We start from the raw sequence: 27,620 nt of genomic DNA on the forward strand, positions 1-27,620 counted from the left end.
TTCGTAAAATAGAGCTTTTATTTGTTCATACAAATAGTATGAATTATCAGAATTTCATTTCCCTAGAAACATCTTTCTCTGTGTAAAATTAATTTGTGTTGTACATACCACAAAATACTCAATTTACATTTTTTTTCCAGCTTTTTTCTGATTTTTTTTTGTTTTTTTTTCTTTCCATTTTGTCCTTTTTCTTACAAATCGGCTACTGTCTAGTTCCATGTTACAGACAACACATCACTAATACCTGTACTGCACGTCTGAACGCAGGACTGAATGAAACTCAGCCATAAATTAATGTTACAATGTGGAAAAAAAAAAACAAATAAAAAGAACTTCTAATCACACCTCCAAGCTTAACTTAAAGTGAAAAGGTATTTTTTACACTAGCACTGATTCCAGTATTAGCCACCAGATGTACACCACGGGGAATTCACCTTCATTGTCTTGTTAGGTAAGGCTTTTACATTACAAGTCTAGTGCAGACTTCATTACGAAGGATATTGAGCAAGGGCTAACAACTTGCTTAAGGTTAGAAGAGTTATTATGCACTTGCTGTATTCCTACTCTCCAAGAAGATTGCTTGGTGAGAGCGTTCTGCAGCAGGGCTTGATTACACAAATGAAGCCCACACGCTGCTGTGCAGCTGAGGAAGGCATTGGCATATTAAAGTTGTCTCCAAGAAAGCAAGAAGGAAGACGGAGGGGATGTGAGCTGCTCCAGCATCCGGAGGCAGGCACGCACATGCGCTCCATTGGGAGCCCTATGGGAAGGAAGGCATGCCAACACAGGAGATCCCGGAGGCTTCCACCATGCAGCCAGTGAAACTGCTTGGGGAAGTGGTGGAGCTGCGCTGGGAGCTTACCCAAAGGCAAAGGGGAGAGGATGAGCTTCTTTCCACACATTGCATAAGCCAGTTCGTAGGAAGACTGAGGTTATGAGAAGCAAAAATCACTGTTTGTCACCAGGAAGTGTTTTCTTCTCCCTGTGCAGCGCCTTCCCCTCCATCAGCCACCAGCAGCAGGGTTGGTGATAAAGCAGGTATGCTCCTGTGCCTGGCAGCAGGGAACAGAGCTGGGGACCTGGATGGAGATAAAACCCAAGCCCCCAAACATGCATAGATAGATCCAACCACCAGCTGAGGTTTGCAGATGCGTTATGCAGGATGGGGCTGTGTGTGTGGGGGCTGTCAACCTGCAGCCCAGTGGGTCCCACACTCACACCCATGGCCTCTGGAAGCAGGTCCAAAGCATCGCTTCTTCACTGGAAATGGCTGAGGGCAAAAAGGAGAGAATTTGCCCAACTTTGCTTGTTTGCAGGAGGAAATGCTTGGAGGCAAACCCCAAGGAGGGATCTGCATCCTGCTCACATGGGGTTTGCTTGGCACCTCAATCCTGACGTTATGCTTGGCATCTCCCTGTCCTTGAGGACACCCCAGTGCATGGCACCCCATGTATGAACCCACACACCTCACCGGCACTGAGAGGGGTCAGACTCCCTAAATCCCTTTGGAGATGTGATACCACTGAGCCAAGCCAAGAGCCCTTAGGTTTAAACAAAGCACTGAAAGGCAGCATTTTACCTGCAGATCCCTGGAGTGAACCCAGAGGTGGGTCTGCTCTTTGATGTATCTGTCCAAGCAGGACCAGATAGATCAAGGGCCAAGGAGAGCAGCCCAAGCTCCAAAGAGTGTTTTCATCATCCAGCAGCCACAGCAGGGAGCTGTAAGGGGCAGGCAAGAGAAAGGAAGCTGTGAAAGTAAAGAAAACATCTGGAAGATGACACTGAATGCACCTCACCACAGCTGGGCATGGCTCAGTGATGCAGTGCTCAACGGCGGGTGGCTATGGGGGACTGGGGAGAGCTGCAGGTCACACATTTATACAGGCAACGTGCATGAAACCAGAGCATCAGCTCAGCTCACAGATGCTGTGCCTGTTGGTGCGTTCGCTGTTTTGAGCTTTACTCACACTGCCTGCTTTATGCAGGCACTCCCACCCGGTGAGCTCTGTGCTCGGTGCAGTACATCAATGCAGTGCTGCAGGTGAGGGTTGCCCAAAGTCAACAGAGCCCCCTGCTTCTGCTCAGAATTCAAGGAGAAAATCACTTCTGCTGCCACCTTGCTCTGAAACTGCTCCAGTCCAGCTAGCAGCACCTGTGACAGCAAGGATAAGGCTGTGGATGCACACAGTGCTTATTGAAACCTGAGCACACAAAACATGGCTAATGCTCTCAGGACAGCCCCACCAACCTGTCCTGAAGTCCCAAAGCATTTGGGTCCGTCTGAGGGGAAGGATTTCCAGGTCATTGCACCCGGGTTGATGAACAAGTGCTCGGAGCATCCCGTCCTGCCACCTCTGCCCTCACCCGGGGCATCAGGTGCCAGCAACACCTTAAGCACAGCCCAGATCCCCCCCTGCTTTTCTAGATCCATCCTTGTTGGCATGCAGCACTTCTTCCTGGCTCTAGGCAAACTCTGCTCCTTGGGAGAGACCATGGCTAGGGTGTTGAACCAAAGAATAATGGGAACCAAGAGGGACTGATGTTCCCCATTCTCAACCAGCAGGAGCTGCTCCGGCGGCTGCAGGGCTGGAGGCAGTGCTGCCTGCACCCTGTCCTGGGACACCCTGGGCTGGGGACGGTGCTGAGAGCTGGGGGTTTCCCATGGCTCCATGGTGCTGATGGTGTCTTTGGTGGGTGGAAGCCATCTCCCAGCAGCACCCCATGGGCACGGGCATGCCCGGAGAGACACATCTTCAGGTCACTGGGAGCAGCACCGAGCGTGTCCCATGCACATACCTGTATTCTTCCACTTGTCACGCAGTAACGATTCAAAATGCATAGAGGGATCGTGGGAAAGAGCCTCCCTGACTAAAGGCAAGGAGGGAAAGTGTATAGAGGAGACAGCTCTGCCCATGCAACAGGCTCTGTGGCTTCTCCAGAGCTCTTTACCCTCCCAGCAGAGCCCTAGGCTGCGGGGCAGGAGCTGTATGGCTTGGGATTCCCTGTGCTGCACAGCCACTGGTAAAACACGCTGCTGGTGCTCAGCAGAGGTATGTGGGTTGCAGGGAGATGCCCAGCCCCAGAGAAACCCCCCCTGGGGCTGTGGGACTAACCAGGAAGCTGTGGGCCGAGGGAGCACAACACTGGAGCAGAGACTGGGACACTGGAATAGGGAAAGCAAGTGTTTATAAAGGCCAGGTACCCGTAACAAAAATAACCTTGTGCTTTCCCTCCCTGTCCCTCCCTTGTCCCACCCTCCCTTTTGCGGATGCTCTTAAATACAAACTTTCTTTAGGAAAAATGGAAGCACCGTCTGTTACAAACCGAGAAAGAGGAGAGAACAGAAGAGGGGGAAGAGAAAACCAGGAGAGACAAATTAGAATTAAACACCATGGAATGTTAAACAGGTTACGGGCTACCGTTCTAGCCAGTGCGGTTAGGCAGCTTAGTGAATTAATTGCTTAGGAATTAAAAATAAATTATTATAAAATAGATTTCTGTACATTTTACATACATATATATCTCTTTATATACGCAAACCGTGCTGGGCAAGTCATTACAGGGGATTTTTTCCCACACCAGGCTCAGTCCCAGCCGAAGTCCTGCCCCGTCATCTGGTAGAACTTCATGTTGAAGGGCCGGTAGAAGTCCCGCAATCTCTGCACCACCTCCTGGTCTATGTCGGGGTGGGTCCTGCCTTTCGTCTTGCCCAGGCAGTGGGGTTTGCTGCTGCCTTCCGCCTTCTTCAGGCACGGGAAGCCCTTGGTTTTGTTGAAGTAGAAGTGTTTGTCGGTGATGATCCTCTTGAGGCCCAGAAAGTCCTGGACCCGGCCCAGCTCCCCCGCGGGGTCGCTGATGAGCCTCTCCCCGCTCACAAAGAGGATCTGCCCGATGGGGAAGTAGAGGAGCCAGTTCTCCAGGTGCTTGGCGTAGATGCCGATCTGGATGGCGCTCCACGAGGTGTCGATCAGGCCCGTAGTCCTGTTTTTGAAGGTCAGGCTCTCAAAGGTGGGGATGTCGGGCTTCTTGGAGAGCGTCTGCGTGTAGTCCGAGATGGCTCTGGTCACGGGGTCCCGCACCACCACGATGAGCTTCGTGCCCTTGGACATGGAGGAGATGCGCGCCGGGGCCTCCTTGGTGACGAAGTAGCTGGGGGTCTTCTCCATGGTGATCTGCCCCTCCAGGGTCCTGGGCATGAGGTCCCTGCCGGCAAAACACACAGGCATGGGTCAGAACAGCACCTAACAGCAGCAGAGACGTGCATACATACATATCTCTCTGTTCACACATAGATACACAAGATTTCTTCTTCCTAAAATGCCTTCACAGGCCATTTAGCTCATACAGATAAATCCATTTTCCATTGATTCAGGGATTAGGGGGGGATTATTATTAAAGGCCACTGCATTAGAAATCCAGCTGAGTAATCTCCCAGTTATCCATGAGTGGATTAGCCAGGCTACACTCTGCACCTGGAGCATGGCTACATGTACCTCACCAGCAGCAGACTGGTCAGGATGAGTCCTGAGCTGCACCAGATGGCTTTCCTGGCTCAGGTCAACACCAGAGAGCCCCCAGGCTCAACCCAGAGCTTGTTTTCCCCATAGGAATGAGAAGAATGGTGCAGAAGAAAAGCAGGAGCTCACTGGACCACGTCCACTCTGCTTTCCCTTAGCATCCCAAACACAACACTTCCCCCAGTGCAGGCAAGAGGGTGCAATTTGTCCCTGGCTTGTCAACAGCAGAACCTCACCCAACCACAGGGGTCCTCTCCCACCCAGCTTCACCCATTGCTTTACTATTCCCTATCGCTGTGCGGACTGGTTCCCTCATAAGCACTTAGAAGGAGCATCAAGAGCTGACTGTGGCATCTTCAGCTCATCCCAATCCAGCACCCAGTAAGGAAAAGCTCTCCCCTCCACTGCCACACAGGCTACAGCATGTCAGAATACAGGATACAACCATGGAGAACACAACCTCAGCTCACGGGCAGGACGTACCCTCGCTAAACACCCTTGAAGCCTAAAGCCTTCAGCAATTCCACCCCATTCCCTGCCTATTTCTACTCAACCACATGGGGAAAACACTAGAGAGCTTGTAGTAACGATGCAAGTGGCACAAAGCAGGGAAAGTAATTTTTTCCTATCATTCACTAGGCAAAGCCTAAATATTTTAGACCATTTGCCAGTTCTTTCCCTTTATAACCCAATGGGACTCATTTGCTCTGGGTTGCGAGACACTTAAAAAGAAAGAGGCAAGAGGGGAGCCAGCCACAAAATTAAAGCTATAAAACTTGATTAAGTTTTCAAAGCACAGAGGAATAACCAGGCAGTGTGTGACCTGCAAGCCTCAAACAGCCTTTCCTTCAGACCCACAACACTGCACACAGAGGCTTGCTTGTTCCCTGATGGCCATCTCCTCCCTGACCGCTGTTATGCTTCTAAAGCAAAGATTACCATAGGCTCCTGCAATTAAAAAAGCCACTGGTAATTTGTGCTAAAGCCAATGGTTGCCCCAATTAAAAGTTCTCAGGCCAAATAATAGGAAAACCAGGAATGAGAGGTCTGACTGAAATCAAAAATCATCATCACATGCCTATGAAAGCTGGTCACTAGCTCTTTATGCAACTACTATTTAGCTCACATCATACCCAATATTCTACTTCATCAGCTCCTGGCATTAATTTCATGTAATGTGTTTACTAGCAAGGGGCACCCCATGTCTGCACTTCCAACCTGCAGGTGAGGTGTGCTTGGGGGCTGCCCATAAAGCCCCTTCTCCATAGAGCCCACAATGGGAGATGATGTCCATACCAGATCTACATGGGTCAGTGGGAGAGGTGGCGATGGACAAGCTGGCCTGTGGAGGAAGGGGCTTGTGGAAACCTTCAGCCAAGCCCATGGCTCATGGCAACACTTCGGGCTGTGATTTCAAGACCATGCAAATGGAGTTACACATGCAGATAGAAGAATCACACTGACCCTACCGGACACAAGAGGTGCTGGAAGTCAGGAGCCAGCGCGTGCCAAAAACCAGGAACCAAAATCAAGCTCTAATCCTTTGCCTTTTTGGCCAGCTCTGCAAACCCATAACGCTGTCACAGAACAGAGCCAGTCAATAACGCTCACAGAGCAACTCTTAAATCTATCGTGGGCTGATGTGGATTTCAACAGCCTACTCATTAAGTGGTGTCTCTTTTTATGGCCATATTAAACCCGAGTTCTACATCCTGCGCTGGCTGCTGACTGCTTTCCAGCTTGATTTAAGAGGCTGGTTTCAACCCACAAAGTCCTTAATGGCCTGGGACCTGCCTAGAGGAAAGGCTGCTTCCCAAGACCTGCTCAGGATGGCCGTGTTGCACTGAAGCCCTTTGGCTTCAGGTCAGGTCCATCAGATTGCTCGTGTACAGGGCCCTGCATCTTGAGACCAAGCTCTCCTCCAGGACTACTCCAGTCAGTATTTATCAGTCTCCTGGGAATGACACAAGGCTCATTTTTCCCTCCTTGCACAAGAGAGGCATTGGGTAGGGCTGGACCATGAAACAGGAGGAAATTGCAGGAGGTGGAGGTGCCAGGTCAGTTGATCGGGTTGGGAAATACAGGCTCCTGGTTGCACAGCACACTGTGTAAGTGGAAGAAGCAAGGAGTAACTCCAAGGCATCCACTGGCCTGGTGTCAGGCCCTTTGCAGACCAGTCAGCTTCTGAACTCACACTTCATTTGCAGCTGAGGACATCCAATAGGGCTGAGAGCACTCAGTTCTGTGCAGGTCCAGACCCCCCCCATTATTGTTATTTTTGGAGAGGACCCAAATCCTTGCTGTTTGCAGGACATCTTGCTGGTGACCCATCACAGCAAGACAAGGCTCACTGACACTACTACTGCCTGCTGGCTGGTCAGCACAGGCTGAGAGGAGCAGAGACAGAAATGGAGCCTTCAGCCCAGAATGAGAGCCAAACGCACCAAACCCAGTCTTCAGGCCTTAGCTCCAGCATTCCCTTTGGTGTACCCAGACAAATGCTGGGCAAAGCCCAAAACCAAGACCCTCAGGATCATCTCAGACAGTCCCTTGTTTGAAAAGCAGCTGTGTAAAAGCTGGACAGAAGCAAGCAAAGTCACATACTGTGGCCCACGGATGTGGTTTGAACCTCTGACACCATCACATCCAGGAAAGCAAAGTTTTATTGCATGGGCCTGTCAGCTGTGAGGAGCTTTCCCATGGTTTCCATCATTTCCCACAGAGGCCCCATCCGTCATGCTGGCAGCCAGAGACAACGGAGCCTCAGGGACAGGAGGAACTGGTAGGTTGCCTGGTCTGAACTCACATCAGTGCAGAAGTCACCAAGAAGTGTTTATTCCCCTTCAAACCACAACTGGAGAAGGGCAGCTTGGCCCACGTATGGCACCACAGCTCCAACCCAACGCACCAACCGTACACGTTGTGGAAGCAGGACCAGATTCCAGCTCTGAACACATCTGCTCCTGGGGCTCCAAGACAGCGAGGGCTGTGCTAGATCACAGCCATTATAAAGGGAGGGGAAAGAGGAGCCGTAATGGTCAGAAGAGCTGCAGCCACAGGATGCAACCCCCTTAGGCAACAGGAGCAGGGTTCAGCTCCATGGTGAGTGCACAGTTCAGCCCTGGGGCAGCTCCTGATGGTTGTGGAGCCCTCTGTGTCCCATGGAGGTTTCAGAGGCACGTTAGGGACCTGGGCAGGTTCTGCAGCACTGTTTGGTGCCAGATGAGAACAGCAGAGGTGCAGCTACCGCTGTGGTCCGTATGGGAGAGGGAAGGGAGACAATAAAGGGAGTCAGGCTGTGGGAAACGGGGAGCTCAGGTGAGCCCTGGGACAAAAGCTGCTGCACCCGTCGGGACGGGGCTGGATGGAGACACTACTGAGGGGTGTAGCGGACACTGTAGTGCCAAATACAGATAGTATGAAAAGCTTGGCAAGCAGTCCCTGCTGCCTTGTTATCCTCCTGCCTTCTGGCAACCTGGAGTTCAAAGACCTCAGGAGCCAGCATCTGCATCCAAATCATCCCATTTCACAGTGACTACGAACCGTCTGATCCTTTCAAACCCGTGAATACTTTTGGCCTTGAGAACATCGCACACCAGAGAGTCCCAGCACTGAAGTACTGCCTCTGCCCATCATCTGAACCCTCTCCTTACAGCCCTGCTTGGGAAGGGATGTGGCACCTGCTTTCTGAGCGTGGAAGAAGAGAGAATGAGGAGATGCAGGCTCCTGGCACTGTTTATTCCCCTGCAAGCCTAAGCAGTGGTGGGGCTCAGCACTGCAGCACTGTCAGGGGTCCCAGTAAGAGGAGGGAGTTGCTGCGTGAGCACAGCTATGAATCTTCCACAGGCAGAGAGCAGAGCCCCTAACCCTGAGCTATTAACATGTCAAGAGGGACAGAGCAAAAGCTTTTCCTTTAATGAATATTTCCTCCAAGAAGCCTGCACCCTTCGTAGGCGAAGCGATAGGCTTAGTCTAAAGATGGATTGGCCTACTTTACCTATTAACCACTTAGACTAATGTAATAAAGGCTCTCCCTATTCAAACAGCCCTAATCTCCAGCCCCACGCAGCTCTGAAGTCTGGAATGAGAAGGGATGCTAAACCGAACTCCATCACGCTGCTGCTTGGGGAGGCACTGGAAGGGGGGAATCTACCATTACTTTAAGTGCAAACTTCTCCAGTGTGAAAACTGGACCTGGAGCGAGATACATTTACAACGTGGGGATGACAGGTGGCCAAACAGTAATCCAATCCTGATTCCTAATGCCCTTTGTGGCAGCTTTTGTCTGCACAGAGGGACTCCCAGCTAATCTGCTGCCATTGCTCAAGGAAGACCAGGCAAGGGGCCGGGGGGGTCAAGGGGACCTCCACAACCTGTTGCTGTGTTCTGTGCTGCAGGTAGGGCAGAGCACAGCAGTCAGCGCTGGCTTTATCCCTGGGGATGTCTGTTGGTCCCTCCACGCACCTCCTGCTATTAGCAAACACCCACTGGGATAAATCCTTCCAGGGTCTGCTGGAGCCTGATGCTCCAGGGCAGGACTAAGGTGCTGAGCACCCCGGCCGTCTGCCTGGGTGGAGGTCACCGTCAGGCTGCCCAGTGAGACCAGCACGCTCAGGTGCTCCTGCTGCTGAACAGGAGCTAAGCAGATGATGAGCTTTCCTTCCTAGGGAAGGTTTTGTGCTGGATGGATTCCTACCCAGCATCACTATTGGAGATGCTCCCTGTGCTCCAGCACGCTCGAGAGTTGAAGTGCCACTGGTGTTAAAATCAAGGTGGCCCATGCTGCAGCGATGGTACCCTCCAGCATCAATCCCCTCTGCTGCAGATCAGCCCCTTGCTCTGAGCTGCCTCAGTTTCCCTCTGCAATGATAAAAGCTCTCCTAGAGGACATGGACAGCTGTGTGCAGGGCATTGTAACAGCACAAGAAGCATTGTTAGAGTCAGCATAAAATGCCACAGCATCTGGATGCAGCTATGAGTGCTCACAGCAGTCCCCATGGTGGCTCTGCCAGCAGACACAGGAAGAACCTCCTTTGGTGCAGAATTCCTAGGCTTTCTCCCCACAGCTGCTCCCTAGAAGCAAGAAAAACAGGGGAAAGGGGAGAAAAAGCAAGTCAAACCGTTTTGGACATCAGCCATATTCATGCCAAATTCAGGCCTGTAATCCAGAACCATTTGCTTTGCAGCCCAGTGGTGCACATGCAGAGCATCCAACCTATTTCTGGCCAGTTTTCACCCAAATTCCTGACTGGTGTTTCAAGAAGACAAAAAGGGATTTCTTGTCAGAAAACTGAATTTTGGCAAGCTGGATGTTTCTAGGAAAAGTGCTCCCAAATTCTCCCCAAAAGCTGTCTACAACTGCATAGATTAGATGGAAAGATTATGGTGAGAAGCAAACAAGCCTCCTGTACTTGGTAAAGCTTCAGAGGAAACAGGTGCAGAAGACGAGACAGGGTTGAAGCCTCATCCCATTCCATGTTGATGCTCTCCAGCAGTTTGGTCTCCTGTCCCCATCCCAGCATGGTCCTGCACTGCTTTGCTCCAGTCAGGATCACACCAAAGCCAAAGGGCTTGTTTCTAACCACAGACCATCCATCTACTGCCTTCCATCAAGCACACTTCTGAGGAGGGCTTTACTGCTGTTCCTGCCCTGCTCAGCCAATTGTCATCTTAAATCCCCCTGTTCCTCTGTCTCCTCCTCTCCTGCCCCATCCCAATAAATAAATTTAGGCCAAGTGAGCTAAATCTAGTTCTTTAAAGGGAAAGGATGGGGGTGGCATCTCCCCTGCTGGCAGCTTTGCCTTACAGCCCACCCACTCTGCCAAGGCGATACCCAGTTGATCCCAGTCTCTTCCCAGCACGTCACTCTCAGGAAGTGAGACGCTCTCATGCAGCAGCGATCAGTGCAGCCAAGGCCTGGATTAAAACCACACACTCATAGCCCCACACTGACACTTGACAGGGAGCGAGAGCCCTGCAATGCTCTGGGAAGCAAATACCCAGAGCATCGCCAGCACTGTCAGCTCAGCTTGAATTCCACCACGCTGGACCCATCCTGACCCCTCCTCATTCCAAGGCTGACCACAGCATCATCAAACCTCAGAAATACCTGACAAGCCCAGAGAAAGACTGTTAAAGTAATGAAGTGTTTTAATTACATCACGGAGCCTGCCATCAGCATCAAGGTCAACTGGCTTCACAATCACCCACTCGGCTTTGACTCTCAAGGAGAAACAAACAGAGGGAGAAGAGGCAATAGAAATTCCTCTTTGGGACTCGATGGGTTATTATCTGATACAGCACATAGTTGTTACCAAGCTGCTTTGCACCAAGGACCCGTGCAGCAGCAGCAGCAGCCTCTCCGCTTTTTATGACCAGTGGTAAGGGCAACATGTGTGCCTTTGTCTCGAGCAGGAGCCCCTTGTTTGGGTTGGCAAATTCGACAACAATAAAAGGGAACGGCTGGGGAGCAGGCTCGGCCCTTTTGAAGGGGGTGTAACCCTATCCAGCTCCCTCCGACCCCCGGCACCACGGTTACACAAACCAGATGATGGGAATTAATGAACTTTGGGGGTGAAGAAGGGGTAGGTAAAGGAGGAGGGGGAAAATGTGTGGGCCTGAAATCAACGTCCTTGCTCTTTGCCCCCAGATCTGCCAGGTGCCCTTCACCTGTTGGGGGACTTTGGGATTAAAGGAGGGAGAGGAGGGCAATGGCATGCGAAGGGTCCGCATCTTGAAGCTGCTGTGGGACTTCAATGAGGCCAAAGAGCTGGTGGCCACAGGTGGCATCACCACATACCCCACAGGAACAGGCTCTGGCCCGGCTGTGGAGTCTGATCTAAGTTCCTTTGATGTGGATAAAACACCCCATCAAAGGCAGGGGGAAGCGGGGAGATGCAGGGCATCGGCAGATGGTCCTTTCGTCCCCACTCCATGCAGGCAGAGCCTGTGTGTGCCAAATGGCCCCAGCAAATCAAAGCAGGGCCTCGAGGAGGGGATAACACGCTGCAGCAACCAGGGTACCTCCTCCAGGCCAAAGACACTGTGGCCCTGGCCATAGGGGTACCGGGGTAGAGGAAGGACAGGGTAAGCAGCATCCCTTATCCTCCACTGCTCTCCCAGTCTCCATCCAGATTCAGCTCAGGGGCTTTTCTGGGTCTGATGCAGTTTGTACACCTAATAACCCCCAACTGATCTCTATTCCAACCCCTCGTCCAGGTTCATCCTGAACCCTCCATGTAAACAGCCAGCCCTAGGTCCTTGCTTTGTCCATTGTGCACCAGCTCCTAGCCTCAAACCATAGCCCCAGTCCTTGCACCATCAAACCACTCCATCCCTCCCTCCATCTCCAGCCTAGTGCCGATGCTGTGGAGCATCCTACCTTCCCCCAAGGCATCTCTTTGCCAGGCTGAGGTCTCCCAGCCTCTTGGTCGTACTTCAAACAGAAATTGCTCCAGCCCTAAAGGATAAACCCAAGACTTTGCCACTACCACCGTGTGGACTCCTGCACCAACTAACCACAGGCTGCAGAGATGTGGGGCTTTCTTTGGATTAGGAAGGGGCAAATTTCCCCTTGTTTCCTCCCCTTTTCCCCCCAACAACAGCCCAAGATGTTACAGCTCCCCAGCAAGAATTCTCCCTCTTCCTCTGCTGGAGCCAGGCAAGATATTCATCAACTTCACCACTTCATTATATAGGCCCTTGTCTTTATGTAAACACCGAAGCCTCTTTCTGTCCCCCATCATACTTAAAAGCTCTGAACTTCCACTAAATGATTATCTTCAGTGGGGGGAGAGGAGCAGCACTTTACATATCAAAGGGCTGCTTTGGAGGGATTAACAATAATTTAAGATGAAGTGGTAAATATTCTATTCACTCCAGTTCATCTCCAGTAATAATTATAATCCTATTAGCGAGGTCCCAAGAAAGTGATTGCATTATCAGCTAGTGAGCATCTATGCTGGCTTCTTGGAGGGGTGGGATGGGGGAGGCCATAGGCAAGTAAAGAAGTGAAAGCAACAAAAGATGCAATTGCCAGCACCTCCCCTCCCCCAGAAGGATTTGGTCCCCATTGTCCCCACACCTCAATGGTGCTTTGCTCCGAAAATAGGAGCTTTTGAGCGCACTAAGGGGGTGGAGCTGAAATGAGCATCTTGTTCCTCTCCGTCCCCCCCATTCCCTTTCATTGCTGTGGGTTCCCCCTCCTTGGTGCTGTCCGGCCGACAAAGAGCACACGTTGCTGCTGTAGGAGGGGTACAGGGGGCCAGAGCAGCGCTGTGATTAAAAGCTAATTGCTGTTTATGGGTGAGTTCTTTAGCCCAGCATCACCAGACTGCACTGCCCACTGGTCAAGTCATGTGAGATTACTCTAATCTGTTTCCCCCCAAAAAAGGGAAGAAAAAGACTGGTTTTGTTTAAAAGCAGAGCAGGGAGGAGGCAGTTCTGTGAAACTCATGATTTAAGGGGGAAAAAAAAACCCTAAACCCAGCAGGAAACACGATGGAGCTAACTGGCAAACTGGGAATAAAGGCTTTTTTCCAGCAGATTACGGGGCCAACTGTCTCTGCCAAACTGTGTGTTTCACTCCTGTGCTGTGTCGCCTCTTAATACACCCTGCTGGAGTGTTTAACTGTGATTTATCTCTGCAAGGAGCACCAGTGTAATCTCCTTCCCTCTCTTCTGGCACCTGAAGACCACCAGTGTAAGTCCTTGGCACCTCCACCACAAGCAGGTAGCTCAGCTCTGTTCGCCCTGGCATGGATGCAAGTCAGCAGCTACTCCAGAGCCGCACCAGTGCGGGTGTGGAACAAGCCAAGATTACTTCCACGGTGTCCAAGAGTTTATTGCAAAGCAGTAGAAACATTTTGCTCTATAAATTAAACAGACAACAGCCTGAAAGGGAGGCAAGAGGAGGAATTCCAGGCATCTGCAGAGATTTCAGTGCTCACAACTCACTCCGGGGGAAAAATAAATTCACTGGACTGCCTCTTGCTCTATCGCAACCAGAAGGACCAGCTATTCCTCCTCCCTCCAGAATTTATAGCCTGCAGTTAGTGTTATGTGCGCTAAACTCCTGCTACGCAAAGGTTTGGTAGATCCACTTATGGATCCATTGCAAGATGAAGTTGTGCTCTCAGAGCCTCTTTGAGAGACTGCAGGTTTAACACATTCGCATCAGAGATGTTACTACTTAGACTCAGCTTTACTTGGGTAGCGCTGATCCTGCCCTTCCTGGGAAGCAGGAACTGGGATCTGCTGAGCTTGGACTGCAAGCACTAAAGTAATGTCCCCATCCAGAAAAAAAGGCAAAGGGAGTCAAGGTCTGCAGTTTCCAGCTTATCTATGGAAAGAAATACAAGGCAAACCCAAAACGTGGCTCAGAGCAGTTCAGAGCAGGTTTAAACACAGGAAGCCTGACTTGGAAGATGCTTGAAAGTAGATAAAACCCCCCTCATAGCTGTTGTCATAGGGGTTGGGAAAACGCTGCTTTGCAGCAAAGGGAACAATCTCCATTGGTTAAACCCCATGGATGTGGGATCTGGGGGGGGCAGAAGCTGGTACTGAGATGCACAGAGCCAGCAGTGCAGACTGCTTACAGCTTGTTAGCTTTCAGCACAGCATCCTCCTGGCTCTGCTGAAGGGATGCACTGTGGGGCTGGACCTGCCATGGGACACCTGTGCTCCTGTCACACCGGAGTACCCTGGGGCTCCTGCCCCCAGTTAGGACACCAGGAGATACCCCTAATCCAGATAGTCCATAGCACGTACTTACAAGTCAACTTTCGGGTTAAGTAAGCACGCAGTGACCACTGCAGCAGCCCATCTCTGGATGCAGGCAGCCAGTCTTTGTACACCAAGTCTGAATGCTTAGAAACGCCTAACAAATCTCCTCCCGGGACAGGACTGCAATGAGATGAACTTCCTTCACTGCTCCTCTCCCCTGGCATTTCACCGCCTCCAATTCTGCTCGAAGGTGGAAAGACCCAACCCAACCCCACTAACTCACAAAGCAAAGAGCCAACCCCAAGCTAAACGCTGCGCAAGCCAACAGCCACTGAACAAAACCCAACCCAGCTAGATACGGGCAGGACCACGTTCCGCTATTGCCACGTCCATAAATCACAGCCCTTCTGAGAGGTCTTTTGTGTTTCCCTCCCACCACAGACGTTAATGCCCTGGTAATGGCCTGTGTGCCTGCACAGGCAGGTAACAAGTCACGCTGATAATATCACCCCTTGTTCAACACCCAGCGTTTGCACAGGGAGGACTTTGCTTGCCACCTTGACACATTTCTCCTCATCAAGCCCAGCCTTCCTGTGCTGGGGCTGCACAGCTCAGATTAGAGGAAAGAGCCTAATGATAAGCCCTGGAGCCCCTTTCTACCCTAAGCAATGCCCCAGCTCCCACATCTCATGTGGGGGTAGCATCCCCCCTGTTATTCATCTGCCCTCAGGGTAATACATGCCAAAAGTGGGCTTAAACCACTGTGCTGGGTGAAGAGCCCCAGAAGGGACTGGCACCAGTGTTAGCCATATGACAGCCCTGCCTTTTCTCCTCTTCCTCACCATGTGCATAGCAAAGCAGTGAAGGGAGCAGGGAAACTGCTTTATTCACCCAGCACCGCTTTCCTCTGGGTACTGACAGCCCCTGGAGCATCTTCCAGGCGATGGCTGATGCAGAGCCTGACAGCTCCTCTGCAGCACATGGGAAGGGAGCTCTCAGGGTGGCAGACCCAGGGCAGGCTGGAAACAAGCCCTGAGACAGATACAGGAACCCACCTTCTGCTCCTGAAGGGTTCTGGTGAGCATCCAGCACCACCTGAACAGCAGAGGCCTTGGAAACAACTGCTCAGAGAGCACCAGCTTTCTGGTTTCACTATGGAAAAAAGAAAGTCTCCATTTTGTTCCCTGCCTTTTGATAATGCTCCTAACACAAGGGATGCTGGAAAGCTGCTGCCAGACCCCAGCTGCATGACTCCACCTAAAGCAACCCCATATCCATGCAGCTCCTCCTCAACTGTCTTAAAGGGATTAAAGGGATGCCCCTTCTGACCAGAGGATGGGGCATCTTCCTGGTGGCAGTAATGGCAGTGGAGAACAAACTCACCAGAGGAGGACCAGCTACATGGGAAGGTGCCCAACCAAGCAAGCACATCCTCAATGCTCATCGTGCTGAGCATCCCATCCAGTGGGCAAGCATTTCAGATTGGTTCAGACTTTATTCCAAACAGAGTCACCCAATTGATTTCTGAAAGTCTCCTGCAAAGCAAAGGAGGGGTGGCATCAACCCAAACCACCGGCAATCTGGATGCTGTCCCACTCAGTGTGTCTGCCCTTGGGCTGAGCTGTATTTGCCACCTGGTGGAACAAAGTGCCTGGCAAATTGAAACACCAGTGATCCTCTTGGTACTGATCCCTAAATGCATTTGAACACAAATGGGATTGTCACCTCAACTCATCTGCTAATGGATTTGTGAGTCACACTCAAAGGAGCAGCACTAGAAATTAAGCTCCACTGTAAACAGACCACAGTAGTGAGACATTTGTCTAGAATGGGATTTTGCACACACACCCCCCATCTCCAATCAGGCCATAAGGAGCCCCCGAGTCTCTTCCCATCCTTTTTACCTGCTCCAACCCCAAACATCAAAGACTGCAAATAAAATCAAGCTCCGGGACCAAAAAGGACTGTGCCCATTGAGGCAATGGAGCTATGGGTTCATGGTGCCACCACGTCCCAAGGTGGGTCCCAGCGACGCTGCAGGACTCAGGATAGAGCAGAAGCAACCAAACCAGCCATGGGAAGGAGTGAAGCTCCCAGCGAAGCAGGGAGACAGGCACCAATTAGGGAAACATGAAGGGGCAGGTCTGCCTGCAGACTTCCCCTCCTGCCCCAGTCATTACATGGGATCATGACGTGGTCATAACCAGTCAAGGAAACAGAGTCGAGAGCTCTTTTAAGAGCAGGCTCAGCTGGTGGAGATGCTCCACTGCAAGTACAACAGATGCAAAGCACTGCTTCTAATTAAAAAGGTATTCATGTAATTAGAGACTTCACATGGACATACCAATGATTTGAACTAGTCCAGCACACTCAGGCTGTATTTAAGAGTGTTCTCCACGCCTGCCTTCCACTTCTGACTACTTGGGTTGTCTTTCTTTGAAACCCCATCCACCTCTTCACACAGGCTGCAGTGGCAGGTCTACAGCTACGGTGGCAACCAGAAAGGACCTTAGGGAGCAAACCCACGTGTGTCAACACCCAGCACTGACCTGTAGCATCCCATCCTCTTTCCCTCGAGGGCTGTTTTCCATCTAGAGATGGCAAATGGGCTGGATCATCCCAAAGTCCTCCCAGCCCTTGTACATAAAGAGCAAAGTGGGCCTGTCTGCTAAGGCCTTGGAGCACAACCCAAGTGAAGTGACTTTTCCCTGAACACTGAGGATGCTGAATGACAGCTATTGTTATTCAGATGGAACCGAGTGTCAGATTAACAAATCAATGGGCATAAGAGATATAAAATGCGTTGCCATTGAAGCCTTTCAAATACCCAAACATATGGATGAACCAAATGTGAATTGTAATTGACTCCCCCGCACCTTTGATCTCTACACCCTTGGCTTCCCAAAGGGACAGCCTGGCCCCCTCCGTCGGGACTGAACTTATTCAGGACTCCATTGTGAGCCCTCACAAAGTCTTTTCTCCCTGCCTCCATCTCCTGCACGTACAGCCTGGCATCTGAGACAAGCCAGCTCTGCCTCAGAGCCAGAGAGATGGAGAGTGACAACCCACATTACCCAAATGCAGCCTCTTGCATGGGCACCTCTTCGCACCAGCTCCCATCCCTGGTGGTGGCCCTCGGTCAACTGGATGTGCACAAGGAGATGGCCAGGAAGCAGCAGAAGAGGCTCCAGAGCAATGCTGATGCTCGCTCCCCCACTACTGGAGCAGGACGTGGGCTCTGTCCAGTTTTCCAAGGATTTCCCTGTGCAAAGCCAAGGATCAGACTTTGCTGATGGGCTCACGGCATGCACGTGCCCTGACTGTAACACCCAGACTGGTCTGGAAGTGCTGGAAGCTGCTCTGCTTTTCTCCAACTGCCTCGACAGCACGCGCTTCAGAAACATGATTTTTAGGGGTGTTTCTGAAGCTACATTAAAAGGAACCTGGAGTTTAAACTCAGCATTATCCCTAGAGTTTTACTTTTGGGGATTGGAGTGACCGAGTTTTTACCAGTTTTAGATAGAAGTGAAATGAAACAAAAAGAGCATTGGTTCTGAGCCGATACAAATCTCAACTCCATGGGAGTCACAAGGGAAGCATTGGCTTGGGTTTAGCTTCAAGCCTCTTTTACAAACATCAAGATACTGTGGCTTTTCCAGGAAACCCAGCCCACTTTATTCTTCCACTTCCATGCTGCAAATCCCCCACAAGCGTGCTTCTCCTGGAGCTTTTAACCCCATTATAAACAGACCAAGGTAGTGAGACATTTGTCTAGAATGGGGTTCTTCATCCCCCCCCCCATCTCCAATCAAGCCATAAGAACCTCCCGAGTCTCTTCCCATCCTTCCTACCTCCTCCAACCCCAAAAATCAAAGAGGAAATAAGTTCCAGGACAAAAAAAGGACTGTGCCCATTGAGGCAATGGAGCTATGGGTTCATGGTGCCACCACATCTCAAGGTGTGCCCCATGGTGTTCCCATGGTGGGGAACAAATTATGCAGCTCAGCTCTTGCTACAGTGAGCCTTAAAACAATGGGAGACTTGAAATGCCTGTTGCTGGAGATAAACCCCAGCAGCTATTCCCAGCATCAGGCACCAACACAGAGTGAAGCATCCCCTCTGGGAAGGCAGAGATTTTGCACATGTCCTTTCCTCCAGCACCAGCAAGGACACTCGGGTTGAAGGGGGAACTGGGGGAGCCAGGGAATCCACCCAATCTCTACCCCCAGTGGTTTAGGGCTCAGGCCCAGCTTAACCCAACTGGTAAATCTTACAGGGATGCCCGAGTGTGTGACAACCGCAGGGCTCACCCACAGAGGACCCGAGGAAGGAGAAGACTGTGGGGAGGAAAGCGGGCGAGAGGCAACTCCCGGGCTCTTAATCTGCTTTAGGACCACATGAGCTTTCTGTTTATATATAGCTGAATTAATTGTCACACTGCATTTAGCACTGTGACCTTGGCACCCGCCCTGGGGGGAGCCAGCAGCCCCGCTGCAGCCAGCCAAGGCGCCGGTGTATGCAGAGACACTGGCGCAGGGCTGGCGGCAGCTCCAGCCTGTCATTACCAGGAGCAGACAGCAGCTCCCGGCCCCTCTCGGCTCGCAGCAAGCCCAGGTTAGGTTCAAACCCCAACCGGCTCTTCCACTTCTGCTTTGCCAAGGCTGATATCTTCTCCCAAGGCTTCGTTCGCCGCTCAGCATCCCTCTGTTAGCTATTCCCTCTGCTTTTCCAAGCGCCACGCGGACAGCCCAAGGCTCATTAGCCTCAAGAGGGAAATTAAGAAGGAGAAAAACTATGAGCTTTGTGTGAAGTTGTAACAAGTTCAGTGCAGAGTGATGGGTGAGAATGGAGGAGGTGGGCTGTGCTAAGCCCTTCCTTGGGAACAAGCAGTGCGCAGGCTGTTTGGCTCGTGGATACCTCACTTGGCTCAGCACAGAAACAGTGAAGCCAGGGCAGACGGTCCCCACCAAGCCCATTGTCCCACTGCTTCAGGAGCCTCCCCCATCTCACCCCGCTCGTGTGAGATGGGAACAGCTCTGGCACTCATGGGACTGGCTCCAATCCGGCACAATTCACTAAACACAGCACCAGATATGGGCACAGGGGGCTTGGTGCATCGGGCATCACCCCAACACGCAGACACGGAGCAGAGCAAAGCCATGGGGTCCCTTCTGTAATTCCCATTTAGGAGCCACATTCTCAGCCCCACGTATAAACCATCGGAGGACCACGTACACCCACTGCTGGGCCACACCTGCTGATGTTTACTCCAGCACCTCCTGCTTTCATTCCAAGCCTCATACACCTTTAAAGAACACAAACGGGAGGCATGCCAGCGCTGCAGGCCCTGCCAGTTCTTAAACAAACACGAAATAGCTCACCGAGACAGCGAAGCACGGTGTTAATGCAGCGCCGGGGTTCCGTCCTCCCCCTAGTGACAGGCAGATCTCTGCACCAAACCCCATCATCGCCAGCCCGACATCCCTGCTCCACATCAAGACTACAGCTGCAGTTCAACCCCAGTGTGATGCCAGTGCTTTCTGCCTTCCCCATGTTTAGTCTTTCACCAAATCGACAGTTTTCTATGGATTTCCTATCCTTCACATGCTGCTCTCCTCTACTTCATAGACTTTCAAGTTTCAAGACAAGCTTACATTCAATACTCAAGACAGGCTGCAAGCTGAAGGCTTTACTATAAAGGCTGCGTAGCTGCTTTATTGAGGTTAATAGTTGTAATGGATTTTGGTTTCTGTGGAGGCATTTCCTGCCATCAGTCACTCACACACATGCTGAGGGCCTGATCCTGGAGCCCTCCACCAGGCAGGACTTGGGGCTGCACTAAACACCACCAGGTTTGGGGATCTGGTCCATTGCTGAAGACTCATGTCCTCATCAGAGCCCGCTTCCCATGTGAGAAGTGTATGGGTTTTAAAGAGAACCAGTGTTTTCACTCCAGCTGCGCTCAGTGCTGCCAGGCTGCAGTTGTGGCAGCACAGGATTTGGCCTTGCATTCACTTTCAGCAAGGGATATATAAAACATACACGTCCCCCTATAATATTAAGCATCAGCATATAAAAGGAAAGCCCATGCACAAGTCTCACTTTCTTCTGGAGGAGCTACTGCTGCGCTGCCAGAGCTGCGCACCGGAGCACAGAGGCTGTGCCAGCTCAAAGGAGAGGTTACAACTGCTTGTATTTATTACTAACCAGCCATGCCAGTGGATGTGTAAGGTCCCCAGCAGCACCAGCTGAGAGCACTGGGCAGAGAACAGCTCTGGTCTTAGGAACTTTAGCAGCACAAGACTTACAAGGAGGTAAGGACAAGGGAGGACCGCTCCCCTCCATCAAAGGTTAGCAGAGCCGAGCTACTCAGGTGATGCTGTACTAAGCCAGGTCAAGAGCAGGGTGCGCCATGCATAGCCCTGCCTTCAAGAAGGGCTGAAAATTAAGCTCTGGGTCAGATCCTCTGCTGCCATAAAGGGCAATGACCCCTTGTAAACCAGGGCTAAGTCACAGCATCCCTCAGTAGAGAGGTTCTTCTTTGTAGGGAGAAAACAGAACTGATTTTGGAACAGGCTGGTTCCAGGGTGTTTCTGAGGAGGTTAATGTAAAGTATTTAGCAGAACATGGCATTATTTTTCTCTAAATGAAGTTCTCTTTCCCTGCTGCCCACCGCATGGCAGGACATTGCCACACTCATGTATTTTAACAGAAGAAACAAAGACCTGAACTATTCATTTCCTAGAAATCAGTGCGAGGTCTTTTGTCACCAGCACTTCTGTGTCTATGATCCTCCAACATTCCCATCAGCATCATCTCAACCCCCAACCAGCCAAACTTCTGATCCTTCCCACACACCCCTCCTCACCCCTCAATGGCCCTCACCCCCTCCTGGTACATATAAAACCACCACCACCGAGTCTACTTTAATTCTCCATCTTTGGAGCTATTACAAGGAGGAAAACCACCCTAGGGAACACTTGAAGCCAACGTGGCAACGAGTGATCTCCTTCCTGTCACTTTTACGAATGACCTAAGGTCTATTGCACATCATGTCTGAGCAGTTCCCACCATGCCCAGGCAGAGATGCTCAAGACAGAGGGGCTGTGCTCCTGACCTTGCCTTCCTCTTCCTACCTGACCCTGATGCGATGCCCTTCCTGATGCACCTTAAGTCCAGCAGCAACTCCCTGCCAGCAAAGTTACAGCACCAGTAAACCCCTGCCCTGCGCTAACCCCATCTTCCCACCGCGCCTGCTGACAATCAATGTGTTTCATCACGGGAGCCCTCATTTCCATTAAGAAAGTTGAGATAAGGCCCATTCACGCAGCTGCCTTCTGGCTGCCACTGGTGACAGCCTCTGGGCTGAGCTGCTTTATACAGCATGCGGTGTTTCTCACGAGGTAATTAGGAAACACACAGGGAGCTGCTGAAAGACCTGAAATTGCAGCGGCGTGGGCAAGCCCCGGTACAGTCAGCAGCAGCAAGTCAGGACCCAGCGCAGCACTTAGTCATTTCACAAAGCGAGGAGGAAGCTGCTCCTCCAGCCCCTCCTCACATAGCACATGGTGACAACAGGTAGCAGGCGATAGCCCCTGACCTCCTAATTACACCACTGAAATAACGTGCCCTGCTATTTGTTGTTCTTTGAGCCCATATGTTAACCCTCCTGCATGGCCCTTGCCCATTCATTATCCCCTGAGCCCATTGATCACCCATGGTCGCACCACCAGAAGACGTGAACACTGAGTGGTTGCTAAATCAGACTTCTCTTCCTCCTTGGGATGGATTAATAGCATTGAATCCAGCAAGCAAAGCAGTTTAGCAAGTGAAGCCTGATGTTAAGTCCATGATCATGCGTGGTTGAAAATACAGCTCAAAAGCATGATGATTTGGGTAGTTTTTATAGCCACCGCATAAAGGCTTGCTGGATGCCTTTAGAAACAAAGCCTTCACTGGCAGCGCCTTGAGGTATCCAAAGCTCGGGGTGTGTTACAGACATCTGCCATGGGCCACTTGAATAGAAAGAAAACGCTAAATCCCATAGCCAGAGTCAAGCCCATGGGTTTTCATTCCCATCGTTTTCATGCCAAGAAGGCGCACACGACGTTCCCCATGCACGCCGCTGCGCTAACGCGATTAGCCGGGCAGATCCACCATCCCCATAAGTCACCCCCAATGCATGGTCAACTTGGAATAGTTCAGCAGCCCAACAGGTGAGGCCATGAAACTCGATCACGGCAGACAATGTCGTTCCCCCCCTTCCCAGCGTCGTGCTGGGAAGGACTTGTCACGTGCGTCATATCGGGCAACATGCTTGAAACGGAGCAGAGCGCGCTGAAACCCCAGCAACACGAATAATCTTTGCCATCTGTTTGAACAACTCAACCCTCCTCAGATCTAAAGGAATGAGCCCATGCAAACACAAGGGCCTTGCTGACTGATTATAGCAGCCCAGCCCTTCTTTTTTGGGGACATTTGCTTCTGAACTGTGCCGAGTGGCTAAAGGCAACAGCATGGGGAGCCGGTGCAGTGGACAAGGGGGTATGGAGCCCTGCACACGTGTTGAGGGGACCATTAGAAGTCCCCATTCAAATGCAACACGTGCAAGGTCAATAGATATAAAAAAAAAGAAATTAAAAATCAACAAGAAAACCAAATCTTAACGGGCAAGCTGTTTGGCAAAGCCATCCCAGAGAACACTACGGTCCTTTAGGATACGCTCATTCCAACCCAGCGTAGCTCATGGGAACGCATGAGAGGAACTGCTCTTTGCTCAGATACAGTCGTTTGCACCCAAAGTCCAGTTGGGAGAACCAAGACCGTTCCCAAACTTCCCCGAGGCCAACAAACCTTGCGACACGTTGAGTTTTGCAAGCACTTGGCTGTGTCGGCACAGTTAAGCGGCAGCTATTAAACCCTCGCTACCACTGCGAAGGGGAGACTATAGAGAACGGCCAAACTCCAGGGCACAATCCTGCCTTGCTCCAGATTTCCCTCTGTTCCACAAGGCTTTCACCCCGGAACTTTAACCATCATTTCCTTATCCTTCCCCTGCACCCAGTGTGGCCCACTGTGAGCATGAACACTGTGCTGCTCAGACCCCCACGCTCCTTGGGGCACAAAAAGAGGGTTTGGGGGCAAAATCGATGACAAAAAATGAGGCAGTTTCTCATGATTCAGGAATTGCTGTGAAGCAGCAGGCTGCATAGTAAGCTCCCCAGTGACTGGGGAGGCCGAGAAAGGCATGTTTGAAGCTGTTTACTGCACGCCACCAGACCATAGGGCCTGATCCTGCTGAGCCAACCCACCCAGCCTCAGCATGGAGAATGAATTAAGGCAGCCTGGCAGAGCGGGAAGATGAAACCCCAGGGTTTTAAGAATTCAAATAGTAAATTTAAGGCAAAAAAGGGGGGAAAAAGGACAGAGAGGTCCCACATTGTGCTGCGGGAGGTGGAGGAGCTCAGACTAATACCGCTATCGAGTTTTCGGCTGGCGTAGCCATGGCACGGGGTTTGCTAGCAGAGAGCTACAGCCTTGAAATATAAATCAGTGATGTTGAGTGGGGCTGGGAATGCTCAGCCCACGGCAGGAGGGAAGGGGCACTACAGCTCACTGGGCTTAAAACTGTTAAAACTAAAGCAAATCAACCAAAAAAACCCACCCCAAAACACGTAAGACTAATGACACTGGATTTTTTCCCTTACCTTGGATTAATTATAGGAGAACGGGCTTTCGAGTCCCTAGAATATTTAAAAATGCATCACTGTTGGCATAAGGAAAATAATTAAAAAAAAAAATCACCATTTTCCAGACTTGCAAGGAACACTTCCCCCCCCCCAACTCATATAATAAACCTTTACTTTACTCATAGAGGAAGGAAACAACTTCCCATTTGTCCAGGCAGCCGGACACTCGTGCATAGGCTACAGAGGAGCTGAACTCCTACTGCTGGGAAGGGGAAAACTTCTTCCTTATCCAAAAGTCCCAAGCACTACTTAAAATGAGTTTGCAATATTGGCTGGATCCCGTTTCTCCCCTGTCATGGTACATATTTCCACTCGAAGCAGTTAACATGCTGTATTCATTACCAGGGGGGGAAAACCCCGCAACGTGCGGACAGAAGTTGTTTCCATTCGATTTCCAGTTATCTCACTAATGAAAAATTAATGTAATGTTTCTCTCTGCTTTTCAGGAACAGAGCTTGGTGCTGTTGATGCTGTTTTGCCTTCTGCACCAAGGAAATAAAAGCAAACAGATTTCATTTCACTTGACAGAAAATAGAGCAAGCAAAAAGTCTGTATTCCCTCCTTTAAAAGTTATTTTCTATAGATGAAAGCTTTATGTTAACTACCGCACTGTGTTTAAATGTGATTAATTGCAAACACCCCAAAACAGAAGCTAAATAAGCAAATTTGTGATGCTTTCTGCCTCCCAAAACCACGAAAAAAACACATTACTTTAGAACACTATTATATGGCAGGAACAACTTCAGTAACAAACCAAAACCTCCAAACAGAAATGACCTGATTTAGCCAGAATCTGGTCGAATAAAATATACTTTCAACAAGACGTGGCTCTAAAATTGCATCTTCATCTTTCCAAAGGCAGGGGGTTGGATTTAAACTTCGAGGACTGGGTGCTGAGGACACAAGGATCTGCCCCCGTCCCAAAAGTTCAGTCCGTTTGTGTGAAAGCATCTCAAAAGCAGAGGCGAGGCTTGTCCAGCTCGCCCCAGCACGGCTGGCACGGAAGCTCTTTTATAGCATTTTTAATCTGGTTTTATTGGGCCATTAACAAGAAAACACAAACGCATCTCCTTATTGACATGAAGATAATAAATAAAAGCCTCATTAGAGCTTGCAGAAAGAAGCACGCTCTCAAGAGCGCTGGGAAGCCAACATTCACTGCAGTCAGTGGGAGTTTGGAGCTTTATAGTATCTGATTTGTAGCGCTGAGATTTATAGGCACAAACTTCTGCATCTAATACAAACTGAAGTTAGAAATAACACACAATTACCAACAACTTGTCTGTCGATTTGAGCAAACACCTCCTCTCCCCCCACATATTCTGCATTATTCAGTCTTCCCAGTGGAGCCAGGTCCCAGTCCCACAGACACACGGAGACTCGGACCCTCGGGGTGGTTTCAAGACATTCAGCATCCCTCACGCTCGCTGCTTTGGAGCGACCCTGTTCAGATTCGTTGTATTTCAGTTCAAAAGCCCCCCTTTGCAAAGATACCATTTTATACAGCAGCAGTGTGTTTCCAGGGATGGGGCCCACGCTCCTTCAAAATTAAGGTGAAACTTTCCAAAGTTCCATGAAACTTCGATGCCAACTTCTCCAAATGCAAAAATAACATGGATCCTTTAAACACTGACTTTCGCCCGCTGCATCTGGGATAACAGATTAACGTAATCATAAGCATTATTCTCTCCTTCTCCCCTTCCACCTCTTACTTGTAAAAGATTAATCAACCATTTTATGGTCTAATTTAGGCGCCTAATTAAAAACAGAGTTCAACACGTACAAGACCATTTTGCTAATACATCCTGACAGGTCTCGGGCTCTGTTATTTGCAAGTTTTCCTTCCAAAACGGGACATTAAGATGGGGTTTTTTAGACCAACTGAGTTCATGAAGATTCTGTGTTGGTGGCTATGGGGTGCCCCACTCCATTCAAATTCTGTATTTTCATTAAACAAAGTGCTTTCGGAATGACCTTCTCCTCGCCACATCTTACCCTGCATTCGCTGCACTAACTGCCGAGGGATGGCAGCGGTAATAACGAGACCAAACCTAATCAGAGTCGCGGAGTGGGAGCTTCAAGACTAAAATGCGGCTGAAATTCACAACTTCACAGCAAGCATCTCGCTTCTAAGTTCCCATCTCTGCTCCTGCAAGCGCTCGCACAAAGGCACGGTCAAAATATTCCTGATGAAGGAACTTTAATCATAAAGGGAGGAGAAGCCACGTTAAGGCGGCTCCCACCAGAGCCGGGAACCCTCCGAGCCACGCAAGTCCCTGCTCCTCCAGAACCGCTTCCACACTCACCCTTCCATGGGCAGAGCCCAGCGCGGTTGGGTTTTCCTACCCCGGAGCCGAGGAGCCGCATCCCGTCCCGCAGCACCCGCTGCGGCACCGTACGCACCCCGCTACCTCGGCCCGAGCCGCCCAGCGAAGTGACCGGCTCGGCAGCCGATCACAGCGGCGGGGGAACGTTAACGGGGGAAGGAGCGTGTGAAGCGAGCGAGGAAGTTTAATCCCCGGCTCCGCACGCACCGCTCCGGCCGCGACCCACGGGGCTCGGCCGCCGGCGCTCCCCGAGCTCCAGCAAAAGCACAACGAAACAAGCGTTAAACCCGCGCATATTGCGTTAATATTTAACCTTTATTTAACGATTAAATGCCGTCTGGCCGGCGGCAAGCCCGCAACCCCGCCGCCGCTTGGGCTAAAGAGGGAGCCACGGTCCGCGCGCGGATTTTTCGGGGTCCGCATTCACGGTCCGCCGGAGCCCGCGGGGGACACACGCACAGCGCCCGTCCCCGCCGCGCCGTCCCGTACCTGTACCAGGCGAGTCCCCGCTCGTAGTTGCGGTCGAAGAAGTGGGGCTCGGCGCCGACGGCGCGGACGTCGGGGTGCACCCGCAGGAACTCCAGCAGCGCCCGCGTCCCCCCCTTCTTCACGCCGATGATGATGGCCTGCGGCAGCCGCTTCGTGCCGGAGCCGTTGAAGAAGCTGGAGATGGGGCCGGCGGCGTCGGGCGCTGCCCGCTGCTCCTCCAGGCTGCTCTCCTCGCCCGGCTCCCCCGGCGGCGGCGGGGCGGCGCGGGGCGGTGCGGGGGAGCCGCGGGCGGCCAGCCCGGCGCAGGAGCCGGCGCAGGAGTAGAACATGTAGAGCCAGAGGAAGAGCATGATGAAGAGCAGCAGCAGCCTCCGCCTCAGCGGCGGCAGCGCCACGGGGACATCGAGGCAGCGGTTCAAGCGCTGCCCCATGTGCCCGCGGGCGCGCAGGGATGCATGGCTGCAGCTCGCCCGGCTCCGCTCGGCTCCGCCCGGCCCCGCATGGGCACCCCCGAGCTCCGCGCGGCCCCGGGACCGTGCGCGCAGGGCGCTGCCCGCCCGCCTCAGCGCCGCTCTCCCGCCGCCCGGCAGCGCAGGCAAAGGCGGCGGCGGCAGGCGATGGACAGCGCCCTCAGCCTATCACAGCCGCGCTCCGCCGTATAATGAGCCGGGCGGCGGAGCCAATCAGAAGAGGGAGAAGCGAGCAGGGGCGGGGCGGAGGAGGGGATGGGAGGCGCTGATTGGCTGAGTGGTTGCGGTGGGAGGGGCGCTCCGCTGCTTCGGACCGTCGGGGCAGCGGCTCCATCCGCCTGCCGT

The 27,620-nt window shown here is 51.6% G+C and overlaps 1 protein-coding gene across 1 annotated transcript; it reads right to left on the bottom strand.

The window, feature by feature from the left end:
- LOC133270384 (heparan sulfate glucosamine 3-O-sulfotransferase 3B1-like) lies at window positions 1-27,393 on the bottom strand. The gene is made up of 2 exons (XM_061455555.1): window positions 26,806-27,393; window positions 1-4,203 (listed from the first exon to the last, which is right to left on the bottom strand). Exons 1-2 carry the CDS (start codon window positions 27,234-27,236, stop codon window positions 3,585-3,587), a joined length of 1,050 nt encoding a protein of 349 aa, XP_061311539.1. The 5' UTR covers window positions 27,237-27,393; the 3' UTR covers window positions 1-3,584.
- Between the last annotated feature and the right edge of the window lie 227 nt (window positions 27,394-27,620).

This window comes from Pezoporus flaviventris, unplaced genomic scaffold, assembly GCF_033815535.1.
Source record: "Pezoporus flaviventris isolate CSIRO_AGI_PZ_B2104156 unplaced genomic scaffold, CSIRO_AGI_Pfla_v1 ptg000020l, whole genome shotgun sequence".
Classification (NCBI taxonomy): domain Eukaryota; kingdom Metazoa; phylum Chordata; class Aves; order Psittaciformes; family Psittacidae; genus Pezoporus; species Pezoporus flaviventris.